Here is a 13,552-nt window from a genome sequence, read left to right on the forward strand (position 1 = left end):
ACTAAGAGATTAAGGAGTTTATGGTATTGCTGAATAATAACAGCAACAAAAATTACTAATATTGCACATATTCACTATAGAAACAGGTTAAGAAATTAATATTTACATTAGTATTTTGGTATAAACAGGCCTTTGACAGAAACATACAAAGACTAAAGTCTTAGCATAAGAATGTAATGGGAGGTGTGACTGAATATTCAACAGTAATCCCACAAAATTTAGTTTGACAGTCTACTTTTCTAGTAAATTGGACTTCTTTATATCTTGACAAAATGAATGATGATGATTACTTTCTGCAGTAAAAAGAAGCATTTGGATTAGTAGAGTTATCATCTTAACAGATGCCAAACTCAGTAACATTTTGAAGTCCGTGACTTGAAATGCCCTCCAAAAACAAAAATATATTTGTACGTAGAATGATGATTTCTCATTCTGTTTGTTCCACAGTCTTGTTCTGTGAATTATATGTATGCTCATGATAAAGAAGTTACAACTACAAATCAGAATTCTAAACACAAGTTCAGGTATCAGATACTGTTTTTAATGCAAAATTTCAGATGTGGAGCAGCTGAAAATAAACATCCTTAACAAGTTTTACAGAGACTTTGTCAGACGTGCTGGGGTCAGAATGAGACACAGTTTTTAACTGTTCTCATTTGATGTTGAAAGTGTTTTTGAATATGGAATGTAGGTGTTGAGGGTCAGGGGAGACTGCGGTGCTGAAGTACCCTCGAGTGTATGTGTTTGCTATGCTTAAATAGGAATGAATAAAACGCATAACGAGACTTAAGTTTTTCTGTAGTTATAGTGATGTATCCCAACACTAAATAATCTAAATTAGTTCTTCCATGGTAACAAATGCTAGCTTTTCTACTTTGGATTTTTTTTTTTTTTTTGGAAGTATTTACTGCTGTTACAGTCAGAAGGCCTGGGTTAGAAAACTTGGGAAAGAAAGAGAAAGTGTTTCAATATAGTTATCATTTTTAGCTCACTTTTATCTCCCTTTGTATGACATCCCCTTAGTATCTATGTCCAGGGATTTCCCTTGATGAGAGGGCAGGTATGTTAACTAAGGAGGAAAATTCCAGAAGCATTTTGTCTCATAAAGGGTTATGCTGTTTGCACGATGCAACGCTATGTCAAAGAGTGCCAGGTAGCATGGAAAAAAAAGAAAATTAATTTTTACTCCTCTGAAAAGGATAATGTGTACTGGTAACAGTCCAGATTTAGGGTGCTAAAGCATTCCTTTGGAGCTTTGCTATCTCTGTCTCACTGAGGAAGAACAATGATTCTGTCGTTGTTCTGTCAGTCAGATTTGGATTTAATTTGCTAAACCTCCACTACCTTAAGTGAAGACAAGACTTGCATTCACATGTGCACACAGGCAGTGTGCCTATCTGTAAACCAGAGGGTGTGTTGTATAGCCCTTTTTGCCTCTTGTGTTTTCGCAGGGGATGAGTGTACTAACAGACTTCTTCCTTGTTATTTCATTTTTTAAAAATGCAATTAGTAGACAGGAATAATGTTTTCAAACTTCACTCTGTTTAGAAAATGTCAGTGGTTTCAGCCACAAAATGTAATTTCGATTCCTGGGCTTTTGATTCCCAGACTGGAAATAACCATGCACTTCCCAGATGGGGAAGCTGAGGAAGTGTGGGTAGTCCTGGGAATGGACGATATTGCTGTTGGCTGGTACAAAAATAGAGTCTTTTCTGTGCATTCAGATTGACACACAGTTAATGGTCAGCAGTATTACTGGACTGTTTAAAGTTGACTATGTGTACAAACAGGACTGAATTCTTAAAGCACAGATTTATAGCAGAAGCAGATTCAGGAACTTGACAAGCACTGAAACATCATATAATATGGAAAGCTGGTGCTTGTGGAGCTATAGTTCATTATTAGTGAATCTTTATAACTTAAGTATATCACATTTGCAAGCCATACTTTGCTTTGATACAGGCAGAGCTAAAGATAAGAAAGTGCATACCCTAATAAGGAGAAACAACACTGGATTTTCAAAACTGCTCAAGATAGGTTGGAATGTGGTACTTAATTGAATAAATGTAAAAGAATTGCTTTGTTCTTTTATGTTGTTTTATAATAAATTCTTTAAAAATAAATTCTTTCCATTCAGGCATGATAAGGAGTTATGATAATGATGGCATTACCATAATTTTAGCATGCTGGTTCTTCCTGGCCCCCTTGTCCTGTGAGAACAGTACAAGGATGAAAATGGTGACATGTCCTCAAACTGTTCTATCCTCAAAGAAGTGTTTTTTTCTGTCTTTTGTTTCAAAACGTTAGACATTAAACTCCGTAGCATGGAGGACCATTGTGTGGTAAAATACCTTGGCTGTGCAACTATAGGCATTGTTTTTACTTTTCTGGTTTTGTGTAAATTTTTTTATGAAAGTTCTGACGTATTTTCCACAATTCAGTATGCTTGTGCTGTTTCCGTGCTTGCATCCATTCTCTTTGTTCTAATTGCCATCCAGTAGAAAACATTTAAGTTGCATTAAAATTTATGATGGTTATGGAGCTCTTACTTATTTTTCCTGTCTTGTTCTCTAGTTGAAGAAAGAAGCTTCTCTCTATTGATCTTACATATTCCGTATAATTTGAAATTAATATTGATAATTTTCTCCTGTGTCTCATATTTGATAAGCCTTTCAGTGTGGAGAATTAGAGTGAGAAACCTTTTCAATTTTTCAACGTATAGCTGTCACAAGGGAGTTTTCAGCGCGTGGAAATAGAGCATTGGATAGATGAAGAATGGAATAGATTTTTCTAAAGTGCTCAGTCCTAGTTTTACTCTTTCATTTCATTGGTGGATGAAGTGAATACTAAATAATTAACAAAGCACTTTTTGAGATCCCTCAGAATGAACTGCACAGCATAGCAAGTGATTGTAGCATTGTACGTTCTGGGGTGCTCAGGATAGTAGCGTCTGAAAAGTGCAAGATATGAGTCATGGAAACATGAAGTCCTGAAGTTGAAGATATGCTATATCAGAAGCAGTGAAATTAATTCTTATGCCATTTTTTCAATTTAAATTTCTTAGAAACAAGCTATCGTCAAAGGTGATTCTGTAGGGTTTTGGTTTTGTTTATTGGGGTGTTTTTGGCATGGCCAGTACTTTGGAAAAATCTCTGGTGACTCATAAAGCGCGTTTTCCAACTCATTTTGCAAACCTCCCTGCTCAACTAAAACCTTTTCGGTTCTTTGGAAGTTTGACTTTTATTCTTGGAGCTTTAGTTAGTGTCAAAACATGGAACCACGTGGAGGTGCAGTCAGCAGAGTTCCTTTGATTGCAGTCTTGGAAACTTGTATCTTGATCCAAGAAACAGAAAAGGCTGAAGATAAACTGCATTAAAATCATATTAGTACTACTATGAAGAGGGCTCACAGTATGAGGAAATTGATTCTGGAGACAGAAGGATCCTATTTTTTCCCTCTTGGAGTGTGTAATGTAAGAAAGGTTTAGGATGAGAGGAACAATAGCAGGATCTCAGTTGGGGGAAGAATGGTAATTTCGTTTTAGGAAGATTGATTTGGGCTAACTTTAAGGTTTAAAATGCTTGCAAGCATTTTGTATGTATTTGCTTTTATTTTGAAACTCCAGACTGGGGGGTGGGTGGGGTGTATCCATTAGATTGTTTGTAGAAACAGCTATGAGAAGCATCGTGTTTTGTAAGTTCATGTGAATAAAAAGTTTCTGTGAGCAATTTGAAGGTATTTTTCCGTTGACTGGCTAATAGTTATCCCTATACCTGATAAGTACATTTAGAAAAACATTTTAATGTTGTCCCTGACTAGATGGAACAGTTGTACACAATGTATATAGACTAGTACAGTGTTAGAAAGATAATAGTGTCCCCATTCTAATGTGGTTTTTAGATGTCAACTTTCTGTTCCTTAAGATTTTCAAAAAAGGCTAAGATAAGTACATTTCATTTGGGTTTGTTGGGTTTTTTAATGGTCTTTCACAGCTTGTCTTCATGCATTCTTTCTTATGCTGTAATGTGATATATTTAAAGCTATAGAGCACTAACATGTTTTTCTTTTTCCATTTGTATCGTTTTATTTGTGAAGTATTATCTGGGCAAGCTTTGTGTAATTTAATACTTTTGGATTGGTGGATAGCAGTGTTATACTTTGAGATTATATATTTGTGATACCACATGTACATATGCATAGAGAGTACAACTTGGAAACGATGGTTAGTGCAGGAGGAAATTAGTAACTGCTCACATCACATCTAATCTTTGAATAAACAACAGTTGATGCTCTGCAGAGTGTAAATCTACATGGCACCCAAGCATCAGTTACCCTTATCTTAAAAACATTATGTACTCTGTACATAGTGTAACAAAGGTACTGCCATTATTGTTTCTCTCAAAATGTGTATACAACTGCCAGTAGTTTTTTGGAGTATCTAATTTTGTCACTAGCTTGTTAAAAAAATATACCCACCCCACCGAAAATCATGCTTGGCAAAGATGTGTACATATCCGTTGGCCAGTATGAATACAAAAATAATGGGTGAAACATGGATCAAATACAAAAAGTGTTGCAAAGAGCAAATCCCATTTGAAGTATTGTCTTTACCAGGTAGAGATATTTAAAACACAATTTTTATATCCCTGGGAAGAGTACAGAAGAAAAATAGCAGAGATCTTGGTAGATGAAAGACATTCTCCCTCTCCTCCTTTTTCTCTGTGGTGTTTTTTTATTTTTATCCTGTGGCACAAGGTTAGCTGGTGTAGGGGGGTGGCAGGGTTGGTTTGTTGATTTCGTTGTTTTAGAAAACATTCCCAAAGTTTTTTGGTTTTTTTTTTTTTTTCCTATCTTTTTTTATACATCCATTTTTAAAAGTTTCAGGGACCCAGGAAGACAATGTTTTGTGGATAGCGATGGCAGGCACTCATCAGGTATGGGCACTGATGTTGGAAGGTGGAAAACTACCAAAGGGAAGGTAAGCAGCTGTAATGAGACATGTAAAATTGCTGTTTGTTTTGATAAACAGCTTTCAAACCCCAAAGAGAGAGATAATCACATTACAGTAAAAATAACTTTTCTCAAGCTGTACTAAGCTTGAAGCTTGCTGCTTCTGTTCAGGCTTAAAAGGCATGTGTTTAAAGTCTGCCTGCTTTTTCCCACATCTGTTAGATGAAATGAAAGATGCTACTTTTGCAATAAAATTATGACTTGGTGTAGGGTGCATTCATATAATTGAATGTTGCTTTTCATTGCATTTGCTGAATTATCTACTGATGAATGGTAAACTGAGGTGAAATAAAAGTTAGCACAAAAGCACTGACTAATTCCTTGTGCTGCAGTTCAGTTGGTTTTATAACTCCCAAACGCTTGTCCTGTAGCTTCCGTTTATACATAATGTCTGAAGTGTTTCAAGCTCATTCTTGAATTTGGGTACTATTTTCCTTTAGTGATTTAAAGAAAGGAGTCTGCCTTCGATTCGCTGGGAGTGGAAATGAAGAGAACAGAAACAACGCATACCCACATAAAGCAGGCTTTGCACAGCCTTCGGGTCTCTCTCTGGCTTCTGAGGAACCATGGAACTGCCTTTTTGTAGCAGATAGCGAGAGCAGCACTGTGCGAACCATCTCTCTGAAAGACGGAGCAGTGAAGCACCTTGTAGGAGGAGAGAGAGATCCATTGGTAATCACTTCAAACTTCCCCACACTGCCCTACTAATATTCCTCAAGCCTGACCTGGAGGAACCACTTTTGGGGTGAGAGGGTAAATCAGTTTCCGTGGCCATCAATTTCTTAACTTCACTGCTTGGAATGCAAATGTGTGCTGGTTGTGATGCTCAGGTTGTAGTGTAGGTTCTTGCTCCTCAGATAACAAATGACTTCATTTATTTTTAAAATAGCCACCTTAATTCAGCATTGTGTGGTCATTAAAGCCAGCTGGTTTCATATTGATAACTTAAATGTGAGAGCTTCCATTTCCATGGTTAGCATCCAAACTTCCCAGTTTTCAGTATCCTTGTTTTTAAGTTGTCTTTACTTTTTATTTTTTATGTTAATGAATTTCCATTCAATTACAGTCATTTAAATTAATGTTAACACTGAATAATCAAGTGTATTAATTTAATAAAATACTTTTTCAGAATTTGTTTGCCTTTGGTGATGTGGATGGAGCGGGCATAAATGCAAAGCTGCAGCATCCCTTGGGAGTGACATGGGACAAGAAAAGAAAACTGCTCTATGTGGCAGATTCCTATAATCATAAGGTAAGCATATAGTAGCTTGTTATATACAGGCTTTGCAATTTTTACTACTACGAACTATTATTTTAGCAACATAGAAAGATTGTGCTTGGTTCGGTTAAGCTGAGGAAACAAACAATATGAGTTCTTTTGTGGGTTCTTTTTCTTTCCTTCCTTCCCTTATGTGTCCTTCTCTTTACCATTGTTTTGCTATCACATGCTGCTGTGTTGATATGATGGTCCCTTGGGGAAGGTGAATTTAAACTGCCAAGTTACAGTTCAGACTAAAGACCCTTTCCCTCTCTTTGGAAGATGCTGAACTAGAGCAAAAGAGCTAGGAGATAAAACTGAGTTTGATAAAACTGGGAGAACAAGAGGACTTGCTTTTCCCTTAAAAAAAACACCGAAGTTTTGAGAAGTATTGTAGATTGCCTCCATGGAACTATGAGACAAGAGATTGTTTTGTATGAGTGTTCTTACGTGATGTTGTATAAGCTTTCATGTCTAGAAGGTTGTTAACTGTGCATTGATCAAATGCATTAAAAGAAAAGTAATTTGTTTTAATTTGAAGAATGAAGTGTGTAACACTAAATGCCTATTGAAGTTTGTGGCAAATGAAATTTTGTTTCAGATATTGTATAAAACATTATAAACTTTTTTGCTATTACTTTAAGAAAGAAAAGCCCTCATGTATTTTTAGAGAAAAAATTATGTAGAAGTTAGCCTGCCTGTTATGTTATGCTCTTATTATTTTGCAAATGTTTCCAGGAAGGCAACAAACATTTGAAAAACAAGCCGTTCAGCCTACTTTTATACCAGAGGGGTAGGTGCCTTAGAAATTATGAAAGAGAACACTGAATGAAGTCCAAAGGAAGAAGTAAAGTCCAGCAGGGAATGGCGGAGGGGAAGATGGGTGATGTCATTTGGTAAAGTATGCTAACTTAGCTTCTAGGACACACGCTTGGTAGCTAAGGTACTCAAAGTTAGTGCTGGCTTCTGAAAATGTGAGGCGTAAGGTAATGCAGAACTTCTAAATCCTGGTGGGTTTTTTTCAGAGAAGTTTTTTTGTGTCTCTGTTTATCTTAGATTAAGGTTGTAGATCCCAAGATGAAGAACTGTGCTACCCTGGCAGGCACAGGAGAAGCAAGCAATGTTATTGGTGCCAGCTTTACGCAGTCAACGTTTAATGAACCGGGAGGTTTGTGTGTTGAAGAAAATGGCCGCTTGATGTATGTTGCAGACACAAATAATCATCAGATTAAAGTGATGGATTTGGAAACAAAAATTCTTTCCATGGCAAGTAATACTTATTAAACAGGCTGATAGTGGTTTTTTTTTCTTGATATATATTACTATTACAGACTTTGGCAAGCAGTGTAAAAATCATATAGCTAATAAACTTTTTGGGTACGGTAGCTATATTGACAGAATGTTTTGTGATGATCTGGCAAATCAACGTTGCCTGTTAGCACAGTTGTTGAAAACCTTAGTCTTTGGAAAGGCAACTTTTGCATGAAAACAGAAAGTGATGATCCTCTAGAAAAGAATAATAAAGAAACATGAGCTATTAAAAAAATACAGCACGGTTTTTCAGTATGAAAAGCATTTCTTGAGCACTTGCAAATCCCTTTGTAACAAATGGAAGTTGAAATAGATTACCAAGTCCTGTAATTAAGCCGTAAGAGGTGATTTTTGGAAGTCAGTGACTTAAAGTGGGATATTTACCAGGCTTCCAAGTTGTCAAATCAAAACTATTGTCATAATTGAGCACTGCTGTATTTGCTTGTAAACATGAAGGCAAAACAAATTCTTGTTCCTGTCAGTCTCACAAGGGCACTATGCCTTAGATGTTTTCATATATATGTATACATATATACATGACATAATGGTCCAACTGTCTTCTTGTGTGTTTCTTGCATTTAATAGTACAGTATCTTAATGTGTGTTTAAATTTTCATATCATATAACATGTTGGTGGCATTTCTGGGAAATTACAGTTTACTGTGCAATCTACGCGGTTAAAATCTTGGCTTTTATTAGCGAAGCATGCAGTTGAGCACCAAATTAGAAGAAAATGCCTATATAATATAGTGCAACTGTTAATTTTTTAAATTAAAAGGATACTTTAAGTAGTGGATACTCTAAAGTAGGTGGGGATTTTATTATTTTAATAGTAAATACTATTGTTATTTGGATTCATCAGTTTTATCTTTTTAATTTAAAAAATCATTTTGTCCTTCTCTTTTTCTTTGTCATTGTAGTATCATTGCACTGTCAGAAAGTTTTAGTTCAATCGTCATGTTATCATGTGTTAGTTTTCCCAGTCCATGTCAGCTTTGAAACTGTGATTGTATTGTGAAAGCCTGTTTGCTTTCAGTACAAATAAAAATAAATATTTTGTTTGATTTCTACTGATAGTTGCCTATCCTGAATCCAGAAGCATGTGATGTTCCAGATAACCTGCCTGTGCAAAAGGATAAAATAACAAAACTTCCCAAACTGCCTAAATCTGCACCAAATGTTCAGCTTCCTTCACTAACTGTAGCTCCTGGCCAGACAATTCAGTTTTTATTGAAGTTGATTCTACCTCCAGATTCAAAACTGAATGAAGAAGCACCCAGTTCCTGGTTTATCACAGCAGAAGGTAAATGCCTGCATTGTTTTATCAGTTGAGCGGGAGTAGGTAAGATATGTAGTGGGTTATATCATGATGTGCCTGCAATACAACGGATCTCAGTCTGAATCAAAATGTCCCTCCCGAGTCTTGTGTTCCCATTTGACCTTGTGATGCGGTACGTATTATTTAGAGTTGATACATTTAACAGCTGGAAGATTAAAAAAAAAAAAGACCAACAAACCACCACCACCTGATGGGCTGCTTTTTGCTTGAATTACTGCATGGTGCATTTTTTTTTTTTTAACTTTCTTGGAACAAGCTGCTGGTGAAGGCTTGCAAAGGTACTGATCCCAGAACAGTCAAGTTTTTTGCCCCTTAGATGCTTCCCCTCTCCACTCTGTATGAACAGCTCATCCCAGCCCTACCCTCTGTTTCACCATAAAGCTGAAGCATAATCCTGAAAGAGATTCCCTTTTTTTTTTTTTTTTTTGGCTTTTGTCTCTTCCAAAAAGTATTTGAGGAACATTTATACCTAACCACTTTGAACCTACTTTGTTATAATTCCTATTTGTGTATTTCGGCTTGAATATTTCTGTAATAAGGTACACTTTCTTACGTAAGAGGTAAATTTTTGGTATGTCAAGGCAGCAGAAATAATTGACGTTTCTTGCAAGTTCTTTTGCTGATTTCCTGTGTGACCTTGTACAACTCTTTCAGTCACTATGTACCTTAGTTACTGTGAAATGGAAATACTATTATTATATTGGAATAATGGAAGTATTATTTCATGTTATGGCAGTTTCCTGAGCCTAAATTAATCCCTCTCAACTCCTAAGTATTCTAAAAGAGCACATGGAACATGTTCACATGGTGTACAACTGGAATGGTTTAATTCTAGCCATTGTTGCCTTCCTTACACTGGAAATTTCTATGCCCATAACATGACTGGTAGAATAGACCATGTGAGTGTTCCCTAAAATTCTCTTCAGTACAAAAATAGCATGGTTATCTGAAACACCTTCTTGCACAGGCTGATCATTAGTGGGTGTTCGGATACAGTGCTTTCCAGTGGTCTAGCTGTACCCAAAAGGGAACATCAGTCTGTGCCTTAGGAAGTACTATGTGAAAGCCAATATACAAAATAGCCCATATTTTTTCACGTTCTTTGTGCATTGAAATAGTTTTGCCTGGTTAGGGAGTTACTTTGGTGTCACTCGTTTGTTTTAAGTTTAATACATTTATGGTCTAGGAGAAAATTTTTTATCTCACCGGAATGTCGGTATATGACAGTATCCTGTAGTAGGTGCTGTGTGCCTAAGTGAAACCATAAACTAGTGTTCTTGAAGGTGAAGGGAGGACACTTAGCAGTCAGACTCTGTAAGAAGTTTCTGAACTTCACAGACATGTTTTCTGTTAGACTCTAGGCACCCTGGAGTGATGAATGGTACAGAGAACTGTTACCTTTTGGAGGAAGTGAACAAGATACCCACTAAGCCTGTATAGAGCAGTGGAAAGCTTAACTGACTGTTTAATGAGTTGCTGAACAGCTTTAAAAAAAGAAGAGCCTAGAATGTCATTTTCTTTAGTTTCTGTGTCAAGTTTTTGATGTTGAAATTGCATCATTTGCACCTTCACTAGATTTTTGAAAGCAATAAAGAGAACATTTATATTTCAGTTATGTTCACTCAGTCGTTGTGCCGCATTGGAAAGCATTTATTTTTAGAAATGCTGCTAGATTTTAAAATTATACTAATTTTTAGTAATTGTTCTCTGGCTGGATTTACATGCCATATTGGCTTTTGCAATGATAAATACTTCTCAATAGTTATGCCTGCTTGTAGATGCAGTTAAACTGATATGAAAGTAAACATCTTCTCATCTTTTGACTTGTCTTTTGTTGGCCAGCTTTCAAAGTGTCCATGTGGTAGCTTAATTAAATTGATTGCTTTTAAAAGCAGTCAACAAATGCTGCACAGGCACTGCAATTTGTTTATATGCCTCATGATTTAAAGTAGTTTCTCATCCCAGTTTGTGCTTTTGGAGTACAAATAGACAATTTCCAGGAGAGTCGGCACACTTTTTGGCCTACAGAATCTCCAAATGTTGTTGAAGTAAAGATATTTGTGATAGCTTCAAGGGTTAGTAAAATTGGAGAATGTAAGCAACCTAAACTCAACAAGTCATTTCAAGCTCATAAATTCTAGAGCCAACTTTTAGGTATTTTCTGAAAAATGCCAAAAAGAGCACTTCATCCATCTCACTTACAGTAAAATAGAGTACAGTGCAATGAGCTAGATACATTTATTGTGCAGTTCTTTTTTCAGTTCACATACTCTTAAATATTTAAATAAATGTGAAACTCAAGTTCTGTTTTAACAGTCAGCCTGAACATTGCTAATTTGCGGCAACCCACTTGTAAAGCTAACAGTTCTGTTTGGAAATGCCATAATTTACCTGCAGTTTTATGCATTTGTCTTACTTGGAGTATTATGCCTCTGATACAAATGTATAGCAGCCCATTAATTTGAGGAGTTGTGCTTGCATATCTCAGAATAAATTTTAGTATCTTCTTAAGAGTGTATAGGACAAATTGCAGATCCGTTGTATTTAAGTAAGATGAACCTTATATATACCAATAGTTGTGAAGCAAAGCTATGGATCTCTCCATCTTTAAATGGCTGCTAAAGAAGCATTTGTAAATTACTTTTCCTTCCTTTTTTTTTTTTTTTTCTTTCTTCACAACTGGAAAAATCGAGGAAATTCCCCCAAATGTTGCATATGGAAAGAAAGTCCATGTTGTCATATAGGTAAAATTAATGTTTTCTGTAGGTTTCAGACGTGGTGTTATCATCCTAATGATAAAACTTGGTTCTTCTTTTACAGATAATACCTGGTTGCTTCAAGGAGAGTGTCTGTCTGGAGAAATAAAGGATGTTTCCTGTCAAACTGTCATTCCCTTTCAGTTGCCCATGAGCTGTCTGTCAGCTGAAGCTATCCTGGCTATCAAAGCGTGCCTCTACTATTGCAGCAAAGGTAGCAGTGCCTGTATGATGAAAGGGATCTCATTCAGTCAGCCTTTACAGATAGCTAGTACAAACCAAGGCAGCTTGACCCAAGTTGAACTGATGCACACGTTTTTAACCAACTAACCCAAAGCCAGCTGATTTCGTACTTTATTTTACTATCCCCCATTTCCGTAGGAGAAGATACAAATAGATAACTTTTCTCTGTTTTTCATTTTCCTTGAGCTTATGACAAAGCTAAGAAATAATATACTTGGTAAAATGAAGTAGAGTTTCCTACAGCTTAACATGAAAATTTAGCATCACAACCTCATTTCTTTTCTTTACAGTAGCAGCAATAATATTGTAATACTGTAGACTCTGTTGCCAATTGTGAATATATTGGATGTCTGCCATTCTAAGCAGAGCTCATTCTGAGCAATGATTTTTAGAGTCCTTTTGAAAGAGCTGGTCTTACTTCATGATGTTACTGTAAGAAGTTCTTTGCACTGTACATACTGTTAGAATAGCTAGATCATTTTGAACTAACAGTTACAAATTCCTTTTGTGCCCTTATTAAATTTTAATAGAATGTCAGAACAAATAGTTTTTTTCTCTAGGCTGTAAAAGAAGTATCTTGCTTATTTTTCTGTGATGGCATTTATGACACATGTATTTTGAAAATACATCTTAAACTAGGTGCAGCTCTAATTTTATGCAAACTGAGTGTTTTGCTTAACTAGATATGACCGCCTTATGTGAAGAGCAGAGTTTCACAGAAAAATTTCTGTGAAAGGAAGTGTTCAAGTTCCAACAGAATTTCATGCTGATTTCTAACAAAGAATGTGCCTCTCTAATCCGTGTATATATAAAGGAAAAAAAAACCACAAAACCATGCTGGAGTTTTTCTGATACATACCAATTTACATTTTATAGTAAGTGCTAGATAATGGTTGAATATCTAAACTGCAAAAATTAAATGTCAACCATTTCAAGAAGGGTGAATCACTTTCCTTTCCTACTTTTATGATTTCTCTGTAAAGACTTGTCTGAAGACTTCTGTCTTGCAAATACATAGTATTAAGAATAATATTATATTCTTGAAGTCTGATTCAGTCTTTTGAAGTCACTGTTAGTCCTCTGATTTTCAACGGTGGCCACTGAACCAGAGCTATATGTTTAATAATGGTTATTTGCATTCATGTTTAGAGGTTCTGAGCTTTTGCTAGAAAACTGGTAACCTAATCTTTGAGTAAGATGCTTTAAAAACTGTATTACAAAACTTTGCCTTTGGTGGTTAAGTGTTTTGCAAGTAAAATTCCTTCAATTTGCCATAGTAAGTAGCAGTAATACAGGACGGGGTGCATGTTTTTTACTTGAACTGGAAGAGTTTCCACAGTGCTTAAGTGGTAATTGGATTAGGCTCCATGCTCTGGTCATGAGGATTAGTTCTGAGAAGATTATTTTGTTTTAAGTTTGAAGTTAGTATTTTTTACATATATAGTAAAGTACAGTAGTGAAAGAATTTTATATAGTCTTTTCTAAAACAAACACCATTGTTCCTGACACCTGTCAGTAAATACCCAGTATGATTTGTTGTTGCTTTTTCTTACTAAAGGCTGACTGAAATGTTGGTCATGAACCCGAGAGGCTTTTGTTTTAAGGGAACCATATGGACTGGTGTGGTTTTTCCTT

At 35.9% G+C, this 13,552-nt stretch overlaps 1 protein-coding gene across 1 annotated transcript in view; it reads left to right on the plus strand.

Moving 5' to 3' along the window:
- NHLRC2 (NHL repeat containing 2) overlaps nt 1–12,004 on the plus strand; it is a 32,338-nt gene extending 20,334 nt beyond the window's left edge. The window contains exons 6-11 of the mRNA XM_009881633.1: nt 4,879–4,978; nt 5,451–5,682; nt 6,140–6,262; nt 7,325–7,534; nt 8,657–8,882; nt 11,739–12,004. Coding sequence (XP_009879935.1) covers nt 4,879–4,978; nt 5,451–5,682; nt 6,140–6,262; nt 7,325–7,534; nt 8,657–8,882; nt 11,739–12,004 — 1,157 coding nt within the window. The remainder of the gene's footprint in view (nt 1–4,878; nt 4,979–5,450; nt 5,683–6,139; nt 6,263–7,324; nt 7,535–8,656; nt 8,883–11,738) is intronic.
- The last annotated feature ends 1,548 nt before the right edge of the window (nt 12,005–13,552 follow it).

This window comes from Charadrius vociferus, unplaced genomic scaffold, assembly GCF_000708025.1.
Source record: "Charadrius vociferus isolate BGI_N301 unplaced genomic scaffold, ASM70802v2 scaffold282, whole genome shotgun sequence".
Taxonomy (NCBI): domain Eukaryota; kingdom Metazoa; phylum Chordata; class Aves; order Charadriiformes; family Charadriidae; genus Charadrius; species Charadrius vociferus.